Source organism: Cololabis saira, chromosome 9, assembly GCF_033807715.1.
Source record: "Cololabis saira isolate AMF1-May2022 chromosome 9, fColSai1.1, whole genome shotgun sequence".
Lineage (NCBI taxonomy): Eukaryota > Metazoa > Chordata > Actinopteri > Beloniformes > Belonidae > Cololabis > Cololabis saira.
Window position 1 is genome coordinate 36,942,090 of NC_084595.1, and position 14,473 is coordinate 36,956,562.

The 14,473-nt window shown below is 40.8% G+C and overlaps 1 protein-coding gene across 3 annotated transcripts in view; it reads right to left on the reverse strand.

Moving 5' to 3' along the window:
• msh3 (mutS homolog 3 (E. coli)) overlaps nt 1–14,473 on the reverse strand; it is a 56,001-nt gene that overhangs the window by 29,118 nt on the left and 12,410 nt on the right. For all 3 annotated transcript variants that reach the window (XM_061729444.1, XM_061729442.1, XM_061729443.1), the window contains exons 13-18: nt 9,736–9,868; nt 6,574–6,761; nt 5,340–5,508; nt 5,063–5,127; nt 524–640; nt 174–281 (exon numbers count right to left, since the gene is read on the reverse strand). In XM_061729444.1, the coding sequence (XP_061585428.1) occupies nt 174–281; nt 524–640; nt 5,063–5,127; nt 5,340–5,508; nt 6,574–6,761; nt 9,736–9,868 (780 nt within the window). The remainder of the gene's footprint in view (nt 1–173; nt 282–523; nt 641–5,062; nt 5,128–5,339; nt 5,509–6,573; nt 6,762–9,735; nt 9,869–14,473) is intronic.

Here is a 14,473-nt window from a genome sequence, read left to right on the forward strand (position 1 = left end):
AGACCGGTGCACACACCCACACACAGCCTGTCTGAGACTATAGGAAACTACACACACACGCACCACACCACCCCCCTTCCACCCCCACACACACAAAAGAAATCCCACATAAACACATAACACACACTCGGGCACATGCATCAATATTTATGGTCATCGCGAGAGGACGTCACCTGCAATAGTCTCCTTGTTTAGCAACCTCCGCCAATGAAAAGAGGCAGTCCACGGTTGCTAGGTGACTAATAGCCCTTTTCATGGTGTGGTAGTGCTCCCCAAACTGGCTACAGAGAGAGAGGAAAGAGACTTCAAAGTACAAATTAGGGTAAGTGAAAGCACTGTTGTGAGTAGGCAGCACTGTCAGCATGCTTGACTGAAACACTAATTCTGGCAGGCTGGTAGTCGTGCGGGTTTGACTCTGAAACAAAGACGGACATGTTTTATAGCATTTTTGTTGTTTTTTTTTCATTTCCATTTGAAGTTGTGATCAAGTGTGCATGTATGTGAGTGCACTTGTCTGTCATACTCCAGAAAATGAGTCCACTCCCTCTGGCAGTCCAGCAGCAGCTGCTCTCGGAGTTGCTGCAGCTTCTTGTAGCGGTTCACCAGGAAAGGAGAGTGATACCTGCCGACTGCCTTCGTACTGCAGAGGAAGATGCACGAGAGGCAGGACACAGAATGAATTCAATTTATGGCAGGAAACGAAAAAATATAAAAATAGTTAGTCGAGAATATAACAAGTCAAGCCAACCATTATTCACAAAATAACCCCAAATGTTGCTTTAACAGTTGCTGATGATTGTGAGACACCGACCGCTCCTTAAACGGTCTAAATTTCCCTCCTCTGTGTCACAGTTGTCAAAACATCTCAGAGACAGATGCTTAACCTGCTCCCCAGTTACATTAGGTGACACGTTTCTTCAGTCTCTTAATTTTCTAGCTTTTACACCTCCACTTCTTAAAATTGTTAGAATGTGATTTATTAGTGTTCCTGGTCACCCGTTGCATTTATGTGGCACTGCAAAAATGGAAGTCTAGGAACAGAGGATAAATCAAGCTTTCATAAAAAGTAATTACACTTGACAAAAAGAAATATTGAATGTTTCCAGCCTTTATCGTGTTTTTCTGGCAATCTCTCCAACTTGTCTTGCAGCTCCTTGGTACAGGAGTCTCCTCCCCACGATAGAGTGCAGATTTATACAATAAAACCATGGCTTATGCTGAACAGCCCTGACATGAGAATGTAGCACACGTAGTTGTGGCAACGTCACAGTTGCTGTAAGGAGCAACTTCAGAATGACAACAGCCTCGCATGGAAACACACAATCCTCACATTCATTCTAGTGCAGTGTGTCTGGTGACTTTGAAGATGTAGGTGAAAACATCCAACAAAACAAAGGACACTCTCAGTCTGAACCGTACACTGGTTTGTTGAACAGAATCATCAGAGAGAAGGTCATTGGTGACTGTTTGGAAAACAGCAGGCAGAGCTCCAGAAAAAAAACTAAAACATACTAAGTAGCTGATTTGAACTGCTGAGAGGTATTATTTGGTCAAATGAAAGTTCAAAGACGAGCAAAAATATAATTTTCAGCCGAGAACAGCTTTCAGAACAGCTCTTTGCTCTTCTTTCAGTGAAGAAATACCTTTGAGTTGAGATGAATTGAAATCGATTGAGTCTTTAGGGAACCGTCATTGGTGACTAATTTCAAGAGTGTAAATATGATGTCAGTGTGAAGCATTGATTGGTCACAATCACAAAGACTGGAGCCTCACAAGATGGATTATTTGTAATTGCAATCTTGAAAGAATCCATCTCGTTCACCACACATCCAGACAGAGGTGGATTACAAACAAACGTAGTCATGCATTTGTCCAAAATAAAATGGTTTTCATGGTTGTAAAAGGCTGTTAGTTAGTGGAAAAAAATGATTTTCCAGCACTGTTGCTTCGACATGGAGCACATGCTGAGTAAGAAAACAGGCTTGTTTAAGATTTATTTTACTTTCAACTCTGTTTTGTTGATTTATTTTTTCAGGATTTTTTCATGTGCCATCATCTAGTCAAGTGCTTTACATTAAAGAGAAAAGAAACAATCCCCCTTGACCCCCCCCACTCCCCGTACCCTCATTCATACAACACACACACACGCACGCACGCACGCACGCACGTGTGCGCACACACACACACACGCATACATACCCCCATCCCTCCAAGTATGGAATTTATCAACTTGTACTTGTGCGTAGGAACGGGTGTAATTTTAAGCACAACTCTGACCATGCGTACACACAAAATCTAGTGATAGAACAGTGAAACTACAAATAGAACCCATTAAAAGAGTCACAGTGTTCAGCAATCTCAAACTTCACACATGTTCCCTGTTTCCTCTAATTAATAAAATTTCTCAATTAGTAATTTAGCAGACATTTTGAATAACTGGTGTGACAAGCTATAAAAGACAGCTGTGGCAGGACGACCTGAAAAGAAAATACAAGTACCATGGCTTATCTTGCAGTGTTGGAGGATTTGGAGAACCGTGTTTTCCAAGAGCGTGCTGATCTGTTCAGTGAGAGACAGAGTGGCTTCTCAGCAGGTACCGCTTCCCCAAAAACATTCTGATGGATCCTTGTTGTGATTTACAACCTATGTTGGAGCGGGAATGTTCTTACGCACACATTACGCACACATCTGTGCGTACGCACGGTTGATAAATGAGGCCCCTGGTGAGGGGGAAAGAATCCATTGACGCATTATTGAAGGGTTTGTTGCTGCCATATATGGTCAATTGGAGGCGTTTCTGAATGCAAATGACCCTAACCGTGCACGGCAGTTAAGAACAGGTTGGATTTATCATCACTGACTACTTACTAGTGTGCGTACGACCGGTGTCCGCACGTTTGATAAATTCAGATTTTTTTGTACTTACACACATTCTAAATTTCATTCCCACGACAGAATTTAGAACCTTTTCTACGCACGCTTGATAAATGAGGCCCCAGATGAGGAAACACCATCCTATGGGAGCCATCCACACCGAGAGCTGGGACCCCCAACTATCCAGACCAGGACAGCAGGACCCCCAACTATCCAGGCCAGGACAGCCCCCGCAGGCAGACCAAGCTCCCGGCGTGGAGGCCCCCATGAGGAGAACACTGGAGCTGAGAACTAAGAGACAGTGAATAAGATATGAACAGAACTAAAAGGAACGTAAAACATACTAAAAACAACATAAATGAATGTTAATATAAAAGATTAAAGATAACTTATGGACACTAAGGGAGTAGAAGCAACATTAAAAAATAAATAAGTAAATAAGTAAGAGAATAAATAAATATGTTTCTTGAACACATGTACCATAAGTACATCAATGCAACAAATGAACTGCGCTCAAAAATCCTTCTAGCACATATACATCCCCACACCAGATCAGCACGTTGGTTCAAGTTTATGGAACTGAATTATACAGAAAGAGCTTCCCCCTTGACTCTCAGCTACACATCTACTCAAACCTAGTGATGAAATAGGTGAAGCTCTGGGTTCCAGATACCAAGGGCAACATGTATGACTGTTTCTCATACACAAACTTGAATGTATTTCATGTCGCAGCCACACTAGGGGACTCTTCCATAAACACCTAACACGTACATTAGCACCTGTACTGGAACCATAGTGGACATCCTTACAAGCCAGGAGGTTTCCTGCATCCTGAACTCCTGGATAAAAACACTCAGATACATCATATATCAGATTCTTCAGCTCTTGCATTCAGATTAGACAATGAGGTGGAATACGAAGCAGCTAAGTACAGACTGAAGAAAACCATCGTAGAGAGAAACTGGACACAGTCCACTGCTCATGTTATACGTAAGACACGAGCCATTGATAAGGAAACTCAGCTAACACCTACGTAACTTCGTATTAACCTCTGTCCCCTGACGGAAGGTAAAGGAGTTTAAAATGCAGTAACAGTGTTTTTGATAGGACATCAGCCCCAACTCACACATGCCACAAATCTCTGATATCTATTAGATTATTATGTACCGTTAACTGGAACTGATATGGCACACTCAAACTGGCCTTTCTCACTTTCGAGCTGACTAATGCTCAATTCCAGCTGATAGTGAACAGTCTGGGACCGTTACTGCACATGTGGACGACATCACACCCTTGAAACTACTACTGAACATTTGCCTGACTTCATTTCACACTTTCTCTGTTGAACTGATGTTAGCAGAAGTGTCTGGCCCCGCACACCCTGCACTGACCACAAGAGCTTCAGTAAACAAGTATAATGAGTCCCTGGGGCGTTGGTTGGGGAACAGCGGATCACATAATTATGAATTTATTATTGTAACACTTTTAAAACATTATCTGCTCTCATACATATTAGAAAATATCATGAGCCACGCAACTTGTTTAATGAAAATAAAGGCACTTATATCAAATCTAACAGAATAAACCATACAGCACAGCGCATACCTGTTCTGAATATTGCTTCATAAGCATGTTTGCAGTAACTATGACCCTGTATATTTAATGTATCTCCTAATTCATTGATCTTATTGAGGTGATGATGCTGTAGAGGGTTCTTCGTGGCTACTGTGCCCCCACGGCAGACCAGATTGCGATTGTATATTTGGCATATTGTCTTCTTTTTAACAGCAAAAGTTAACTAAAAACTTTATGTGGCTGACGTTCACGTTTTATTTTACAGAGAAGTTTGTTTCTTTTTTTGTGCATACAACGATGGATGCTGTGAAATGAACTGAAAGCTTTAACAATTAGGAGATGTTTCCATCATCAAGTTAATGATCCATGAAGTCGTCTTTTCGCATAAATCTTCAAGCTTTACTTGTGTTTGAAAATTGACGTTAACACAGAACATTAAAAGTATCACAACAACAGTCATTTCCTTTTTAAAAACTGTGATCCCGTGTGTGTGTGTGTGTGTGTGTGTGTGTGTGTGTGTGTGTGTGTGTGTGTGTGTGTGTGTGTGTGTGTGTGTGTGTGTGTGTGTGTGTGTGTGTGTGTGTGTGTGTGTGTGTGTGTTGCTACTGCTAACCCACTGATCTTGACCCAGTCACGTGGAACGATGGAGGACTGCGAGTTCTTCACCTCAATCAGAAACTAAGGGCAGAGGAAGAAGAGGAGGAAGCAAGACTTTGATAAATCAGACCCGAGCAGACAGGCAGAATAATGTGTCACTCTTGATTAAAACTGGCACACACATGAGATCCACTGAGTCTTCCACACAAATAGTCATCAATCTCCTCCCACCTTCCTTTCACTCTCGTGCACACACACACACGCACACGCACACGCACACACACAGGCAGTACCTCCAGTCCAGAGACGCTTGTGTAGTCCAGCCCAGGGGCCTTGAGCAGCCGTCGAACATCTTTGCAATGCTCTTGAATCTCAGTGATGACACTCTGTATCTGCTCCGTCCTCTCCTGCAGCACCGGGAAGCCAGACAGATCCGAGAAGAGTTCCGTCTTATTCCCCGACCTGCAAAAAGTTTAAAAGTGACAGCTGCTGGTAACTTGTCACACCGCTACTCTGTGCATCCTCTGGCATTTTGTGAGAAATGGGTCCATTTGTCAGTGCTGAAAACTAAGGGAGGGGGAGTCATCCAAGTGTCAGTTGGGTGCCCTTCACTCTGTTACTCCGTGCCAACTGTTGATCACACAATGTGTGGAGCGACAGCAGGCATCTAACGTCACCCGCTGCGCCACAACCTGCATTTCTCAGTCCAAAGTTGTTTCAGTGCGGTGTGGTTTTCTGATTCCCAAATTAAATAATTGATGTGATGTGAGTTTCTCACCTCAGTGTCAAGCCAGGTATTTATTTATTTATGATGTTTTTTATTTTTATGATGTTCATGGTTATGTTGTATTGTCTATGTGGGAGAGGGGGGGGGGTATGTGTGCTGCATGGGTATTAAAGTGAGCATGTGTGTGAAAATGACCAAATGTGTGTTTTTAACCATGACTGTGTGAGTGTTTCGATGTTAAATGTGGATTATATAATGTAAAGCACTTTGCGTTATTCGTGTATGAAAAGTGCTATATAAATAAAGTTTGACTTGATTTAATTTAATAAAGAAAATAAGGAGCTTATGCAAGTCTACAACATTTCTTTCAGGGTTTATCATAGTGCAACACTATTTAACAATTCACATTGTTGAGTTCACATAAACTAAAGTGATCTTTTATACTAATTCAAAAAAAGATATGATACTTCACCAAACAATTTATTAACAAACAAAAATGAAGTAAATCAATATATGAGACCAACATGAAAGAATTTATAGCAACTGCCATTTATTTTTCAGTTAATATTCTTTTAAGGTGAATAATAAAGAGTAAATAATATTCTAAGGAAGTTATAAGTCAGCTATAAAGCAGTTACAGATCTATTTTACAGCCTCTTTACCTTAAGTCATCGCCTTTTTAAACTTTACAGCCTCTCTGTTCACTCAAGAGCACTGTTATGGAGACACTTCAAGACACTCAGTTCTTCCCTCTTTCACCTCCCAATAACCCTTTTTCTTTTGTGCTGCTGAATACTCACTTGGCTGCCTTCTCGTTGAGCACTTTAAGGAAGCTGTGGGCCGGAGTCAGCAGGTCAGGAGTGGCTAATAAGAGACTCCGGAGCAGGGCCGAGCTGATTTGTGACTGGATAGCTGGGAGAAGAGTCTGCAGTTCCAGCCCCAGGCGAGAGAGACTGCTGCTAATGATGTAAAACTCCTGTGTGGAAGACTGGTATGCATGCAGACACAGATACACATGCATTTCAGTTAATGGAGCAGTGAGCACTCTTCACTCTCACGTCGTGCGTTACTGTGGGACTCAACAACATGAGATCTGACAGACAAAGTTAATGACTTATGAAAGCCAATCTCAGAATAATACTCCTCATTAGCAACCACCCAGACAGCTAATTGTCACAATATGGCAGCATAGAAATAAGAAAAAATTAAATAAAACTTTTTTACTCTGTAAATAATGTGATAAATGCATTTAAAATACATATTTCATTCATAACTGACAGTGATTTAGCATTACTGTATCATTTTGCTTTTAATTTTCAATAGTAATCCATACTGAAAAAAGTGAAAGTGACGTAGGAAAGTCAGGAGGAGTTGACCATCTTTTAAGATTTAGAGAACACGCATGACAGAGTGCTGAAGGATGAATCGTGGTATTGTATGAGGAAGTCTGAAGTGGCAGAAAATTATTAGAATGGTACAGGACACGGCAGTACTGAGGAGTTCAGTAGGAGCGATAGATGGGTTTCAGGTTAATGGGACTGCATCACAAATCCGTTCTGATTCTCTTCTTGTTGACCATGGTGACGGATAGGTTGGGAAAGGAAGTCAGACGGGAGTCTCTATGGACGACATTGTGATCTGTAGTGAGAGTAGAGAGAAGGTGGAAAAAATACCAGGAAAGATGGAAATGAGGAATGACAGCAAGACAGAAGCAAGGGAAGCAGGAAGAACAGTAAGGATCAAAGGAGTAGAGGAAAAGAAGGTGCAGGAGTGTAAATGCTTGGGTTTAACTGTGCAGAGAAATGTGGAGTGAAGAAAATAAGAAGAAAGTGCAGGGAAAGTGGAGTGGTAAGAGAAAATTGTCTGGAGTTATCAAAGAGAGGAGCAGCAGCGGCCAAATGGTGCCAAAACCAGGCAAAGATAAGGATGTTCATACTTTCTTTGGTAGTGACTCTGGTGGATATGATCAGAAACAAGCACATCATCGCTACACCTATGGTTACACATCTTGGAGATAAAGTAAGAGAGGCTAGACTGGGGGTCGGCAACCCACGGGTCGGCAACCCGTGGCTCTAGAGCCACATGCGGCTCTTTAGCGCCGCCCTAGTGGCTCCTGGAGTTTTTTCAAATATGTTTGACCTTTTTTTTCCCTTTTTTTCTTTTTTCCTTTTCATTTTCTTTTTTCCTTTTCTTTCTTCCTTTTTCCTTTCCTTTTTAATCTCGACATTTTGACTTTTTTCTCGAAATTTTGACTTTTTTCTCGACATTTCGACTTTTTTCTCGAAATTTCGACTTTTTTCTCGACATTTCGACTTTTTTCTCAACATTTTGACTTTTCTCACGAAATTATGACTATTTCTTCGACATTTTGACTTTTTTCTCAATATTTTGACTTTTTTTTTTTTTTCGGGCCGCTCGATGGCGCAGTGGGTTAAGCAGCAGCTCATATACTGAGGCTACAGTCCTCCTCCTGCAGCGGTCACAGGTTCGAATCCCGGCCTGCGCACCTTTGCTGCGTGTCTCCCCCGTTCTCTCTCTCTACCCCTTTCCAGTCTGCATCTTCAATAAAGGGCCACTAGAGCCCAAAAAAAATATTTTGACTTTTTTCCTCAACATTTCGACTTTTTTCTAAATATTCTGACTTTTTTCTCGACATTTTGACTTTTTTCTCAAGATTGTATTTCAACATTAATCTTGACATTTTGACTTTTTTCTCGAAATTTTGACTTTTTCACAACATTTCGACTTTTTTCTCGAAGTACATAATGAAAAAAAAAATCCTCCCCCAGCATGTGTTGCCTTCATTCTAAGGTTTATACCAGACTTTTCATGTTTTGCGGCTCCAGACATATTTGTTTTTTGCGTTTTTGGTCCAATATGGCTCTTTCAACATTTTGGGTTGCCGACCCCTGGTCTAGACTGAGATTGTGTGGACACATAAAGAGGGGAGACAGTGGTAGAAGGATGCTGCAGATGGAGCTGCAAGACAGGAGAAAAAGGGAGAAAGATAAAGAAAGTACTGTTGTTCTGGATGTGGAGAAAGAGGATACGCAACTAGTTGATGTGGCAGAGTAAGATTCAGGGTGAGATGGAACCGGGGCTATGCTTGAAGGGAAAAGCTGAAACTAGACAAAAAAAATATGCTCAGTATACCTCAGCAGCTATTATGTTTTTTTTTTTCAAGATTGATGCCTTGTCTTTTAAAATCAAACCAGCGATCACTTGAAAAGAATGATTAAGCAATGGCTTGCGTCAGAACACGTCTAAAGTGGGTATACGTTGTAACGTCGGTGTACGATAGCAAGTCATAACCCTCAGGTTAATGATGGGGATGCTGGCAGGGGTTTGGTATCAATCACGCGCTGCGGTTTAATGCTCCCTCATGTCTGCAGCCCTCATGTTGCTCTTTTATAAAAACAGACAGACAGTAACTGGAGAGCATAAGCATTCTTCCCATTATGTCAATGGAACCATTGAGACACAGGCCATTACACACAGGACCATTTATCTCCAGATGGGCAAAATGACAATTAAGGCCCCTCTGTGGGTCTGGCACGTGTCTGTGTTTAATGACAGTTCATCATGTTCTTTTAAAAATAAATGAAGGAGTCAGAAAGTTGAACACAAATCAAAACATCACGCATAAGCCATACTCCCCGATCCTCAATGTACAATACATGAATGAATGAACAAACACACTAACACACACACAAAGTATGACATTTCTTAGATGGGTCTGATGGGAAATGAGACTCTTTCAGGCAATCAGGAAGGTGCCACGGAGGAAATTGCAGTCAGTTGTTAATCAAGAAACAACCATAAAAGAAAAAAAAAAACACACACACACACACAAAACAACTGAAGTGAGAGCGAAAATTGTTTATGCTTTCATTGTAAGCAAACCCACCCACCAAGAGTGTGTGTGTGTGTGTGTGTGTGTGTGTATATATGTGTGTGTGCACCTTTTGGTGGTAAATGCTACAGATGCCTCTCTCCAGATCTGGCAGATGTGACAGCAGAGATTTGATAGAGTTCAACGGAAGAGAGTCTGACTCCATGATTTCTTGAACAGCATCCTGTCTTTCAGAGATAGACCTGAGTGGAAGAAGAGAGATGAAAATAAGGAGGTATATAAACTAAAAAAGGCATGACGTGAGGCAAAGAGTCAAAGCAATCAAATGTTCTGTCCCCAACAAGAGTAAAAAAGGAAGGTAAAGGTAGGACAGGCTTTTATTCAGGCTCTTTAGAAGGTGATCTGAGCCTGCAGCAAATAAGTGGCAAATTGACAGAGATTAGGATCTTCAGGGAATTCAGAAAGCATCTTTGAAAATGACTGGAGTCGAAGTGCAGTGAAAAAGAACTGAACACCATCCTGATTTTTTTTTCTTTGCATTAGTGAGATTAACCCTTTTCACACACATCAGCAGCTGATGATGTCCAGAGGATTTTGTGCAAACTTTATCAGCAGTTTTCACTCACAAAGTGGATGATTCTCAGCGTGAGAATAGCCTCATTAAAGGAATTCATGCGGCATGAATATGGTCCACATACTGATTTGGCCATCTTGTTTTTGCAATGTCCTAACATTAAATTGTGGCATTCAGCAATGTGGTGTCTCCCTAAACTTCTCCACCTGGTCTCCTCAGTTACCAGATCCCTCTGGACAATTTGGTTTGTTTTTTAATTAAAGTGCATTCTACACAGCAGTAAACATTGTTCTGTCCTAATTTTTTTATGAGATGTATTCATCTGTTCATCAAATTCAAAAAGGTAGATATGATACATTTCTTCCTGTGGGCGCCCCAGCCCCTCGTGGGGAGGCAGAACCTTTTACCTCTTAACCTGCCTCCCTATTCAATCCCAGATAAAAAATAATAAAGAATAAACAAAAGTAAAAAAAAAAAAAAAAACATTCTAGCTATGGGGAAATCTGGGGATTCTGGGATATTACACACGACAAAAAAAAAAAAAAAAAAAAAAAACGATAAATCTCCACAGCCTCAACAAGTTTTCAATGCTGTATTGTAAATAAAAAACAGGTTTATGAGATTTGCATTATCACTGCAATCTGGTTTTATTTACATTTAAACCGGTTTTGGGCTGACAATGAAACAGTGTAATATCAGTTCATGTTCATGTAATAGCAGCGGCAGTAGAGACGGCAAAATCCAAATGTTCAAGATACTGGTTGTGACATAACTTAAGAGAAGTCTCCGACATCAGAAACACATCGCAACATTTCAAGTGTGCACACCAACCATAAGGAGCTTCACAGACACTCCTCTACAAGTGATTGTAGTGAGCTCACTGTTCCCAATGTGAGTAAATGTATACACTGACTACGTTTACATGCAGTCAAAATTCGGGTTATTGCTAATATTCCGGTTACTGAAACATTCGGAATATTCCGTTTACATGCGTGAGCTAACAGGGTTATCCCTGTTAGATGGTAATTAATCATTCGGGATATCTCGATCAAACCAGCGATGCGCGGGGAACGTGATGACGCAATAAGCTTCATTTCCGCTTCTTCTTCCTGTATCCAAATTCAAAACAAATGCTGCTTCCCGCAACTTTTCGCTCACCTTCTTGTAAATCTCGCTATCCCGGTACTTTCTACCGTCTACAAATGCCAAAATGTTCAAAAAGGGCTGGATGGATGAAGGGATGATGATGAGTGGCTGAGGCGGGTCTATGTGCGGCGACCCAGGTTTTTTTCCCCACACATCCCCATCGCTGCTGATCTGTGACTCTATGCGCGCCCATCTCACAGACAATGTAAAAAATAAGTGAAAAATATTAACGCTGTGCTTGCTGTTATTCCGGGAGGTCTGACAAAGAAACTCCAACCGCTGGACGTCGGTGTGAACCGGCCGTTCAAAATGAGGCCTTATGGTTCCGCATTAAATCGACGCAGAGTTACGCCGTACCCTCCGCCGTAGCCTACGTAGGCTCTGCGTTGGTTAACGCGGAACCATAAATCAGCCTTAAGGCTGCAGCGGCGTGGGAGCGATGGATGACTGAGGGGGAACACCGTTTCACCGAGAATGGAAGGCAGCGCCGGGCAAGTTTTGCCACGGTTTGCACCTGGATTGTTGATGCGTGGGCTAATGTGTCTGCTGGGACTATTTTGCAAGCTTTTGCAAAAGCCGGAATTTCTGAGGGCCGCACGGGACGGAATAAGTGACTCTGAAAGCGAGGAATTCGGACTGGCACAGCTGATTAAGCGGAGCTCTTTAATGCAGAAACAGAGGATGAGGACTTCGATGGGGTTGATTAATGTAAAAACTGAAATAAAGTACAATCAAACAAAGTTTTGCTCCCGCTCTATTTTTAAATACGCACACTTGTGTGCTTGTGTGTGTGTTCCGCGGTGCGTGTGTTGTAAGTGTGTGTAGACGGCACCTTTACGGTCTGTGCGCTGTGTGTGTGTTTTAAATACAGAAATGACACAAAAATGAGGGTATGCCTTTCCACACAGCACGCCGAATGGTCGCGAAAATACGGTATTTATATATGAAATATCAGAATAGGTCATTTTTTGACGACACCCCGGAAGCAGTCAGACGACACCCGAAAGGCTGGTTTAGAAGTACGTCATGGACTCAAAAGACCAGGATTCCTTCCTCCGAACAGATCATGCGCAGAAAACAAATTCATGTTCCGTTTGATGGGGATATTCCATTTGGCGTTTATATGACCGAATATTCAGGTTTTAAAAGGAGTAACCCAGGGGTAATATTTGGGTTTTTAAAAACCGGAATATGAGCAAATTCGGGTTATTCAAAGTGTTTACATGGCCGTGCAAATTCGGGTTATTGCCAATATTCGGGTTTTAAAAGGGTTATTGAGTGCATGTAAACGCAGTCATTGAGAAAGCGTTCATCTGAACATAGCCGTCCAGAAACTGAACCTAAAAAGCAGATAGAGAGGGGCTTATGTAATAGACTGGGATTCATATTCTGTCTCACTCATGGCTGGTGTGGGCTCAGTGTCCCGTGCTGCTGTGTTGTGTGTCTGGGAATTAATCTGTCTGGGTGTAATCTGGATTTTATTCATGTTTAAATTCTGCTGAGATGCAGTGCTCAAACAGCATATATAATCTCTGCACGGCAGTAGAAGCATACAATAACACTGTACAGATGATAAAATTACAAGGTTTAATGGTCAGCAGCACACAGCAGAAGTGATGTATGCGTACCTCAGATTGCTTTGATTTTTTTGTTGTTTTTTTTACCACTTGAACAACTTGCTAAAGAAATCATTTGTGTTTTCACAACTGCTCTGCTGCGTGTAGAACTAAATGTTCGTTTACACTGTGTTTTCTTTACTGCTTCTTTTCTAACAACGTTATTTACACGTAAACATCTGAGAATTTTATTCATAAAAAAGGAAATTTGTAGATATTCATCTAAAAACAAATGTGGCTCACTTATGCGAAGCACAAAGCAGACACTGACATCATTCTTCGTTACTGCAGTGACTGAAGTCATTACACGGCAATAAATTAGCATTTTACTTGATGATTCATATCAGATAATAACATGCAGTCAAGTAATTGGAAAGTGGCAGGTTTGGTGCAGCGAGTATGTCTAAAGTGAGGCCTCGAGGCTTGAGCTCGACCTCAGGCTGTGTGGAAATAAATACCCACATGCGGTTTGGATCGACAAATCAGAGCTTGTTTTGTCAATTCAAGCCAGATCTGAAGAAGATGTTTAATTGAAGGAAAAATGTAAAACCTTAACTTTTGTCTATCTGTAAATCTTAACAAAATACTCTACTCGGGCAACTGGAGTGGGGGCCTCCTGCTCGCTTCCCTGACGCCCCAGTCTGACCTCACCCCTCATTGAAATACATAAATTAGCAATTCTAACTCTAATAATTAGTCCTGGCATTATCATGATATATTGTTTCATAGTGTATTATTATATTAAGTTATGAATCTCATGGGATGTTAAACTATACTATTATTATATTGTTATATATTATAGTATGGTGATATCATTTTGTTATATGTTATAATATCTTAAAAATGATTGTTATATTACGATATTACTATATTATTATGCTATATTTATATTATATCGTGCTACACCACTCTATATGATATATATTATTTTATTTATTTATTTTATTTATATTTTTATTTATTTGTTTACTTATTTATTCTCAAATTAAATCTCAAATTAATTTATTTATCTACTTTCATCATCTTATTTACACGCACACACACACGCACACAAACACACACACCTATATACATATCATTGTAACTGATGTCGTCTTTTGTCGCTGTTTGCACTGTATGTTAATAAATACAAAAATAATAATAATAAAACTGGGAGAAAAAAAACTAAATCTACTAAATACAATTTTTGGAAGGATTGGAGTATACTGAAGAGCTTCATAACAATGATGTTACATGTATAAATTAATAATTTAATGGATAAAGGAATTTACTTCCCACCTTCCCTACTCTGCAGTCTGATGACATGAACACTTGCAACCAATATAAACATGGGAATCTTTCCCATTTCAACCACTCATCTCATACGGTGTGAAAGCGGCATATGCGTCGTCTTATCCAGGGCAAGGAAATGCTCTCTCTGGTTCTGCGGTTCCCAGAATCTCAGAAAGCAGGAAACATGTTCAAGCTGTGTATTGCTATGAGTCTCAGACTAGGGGACAAAAAGAGACATT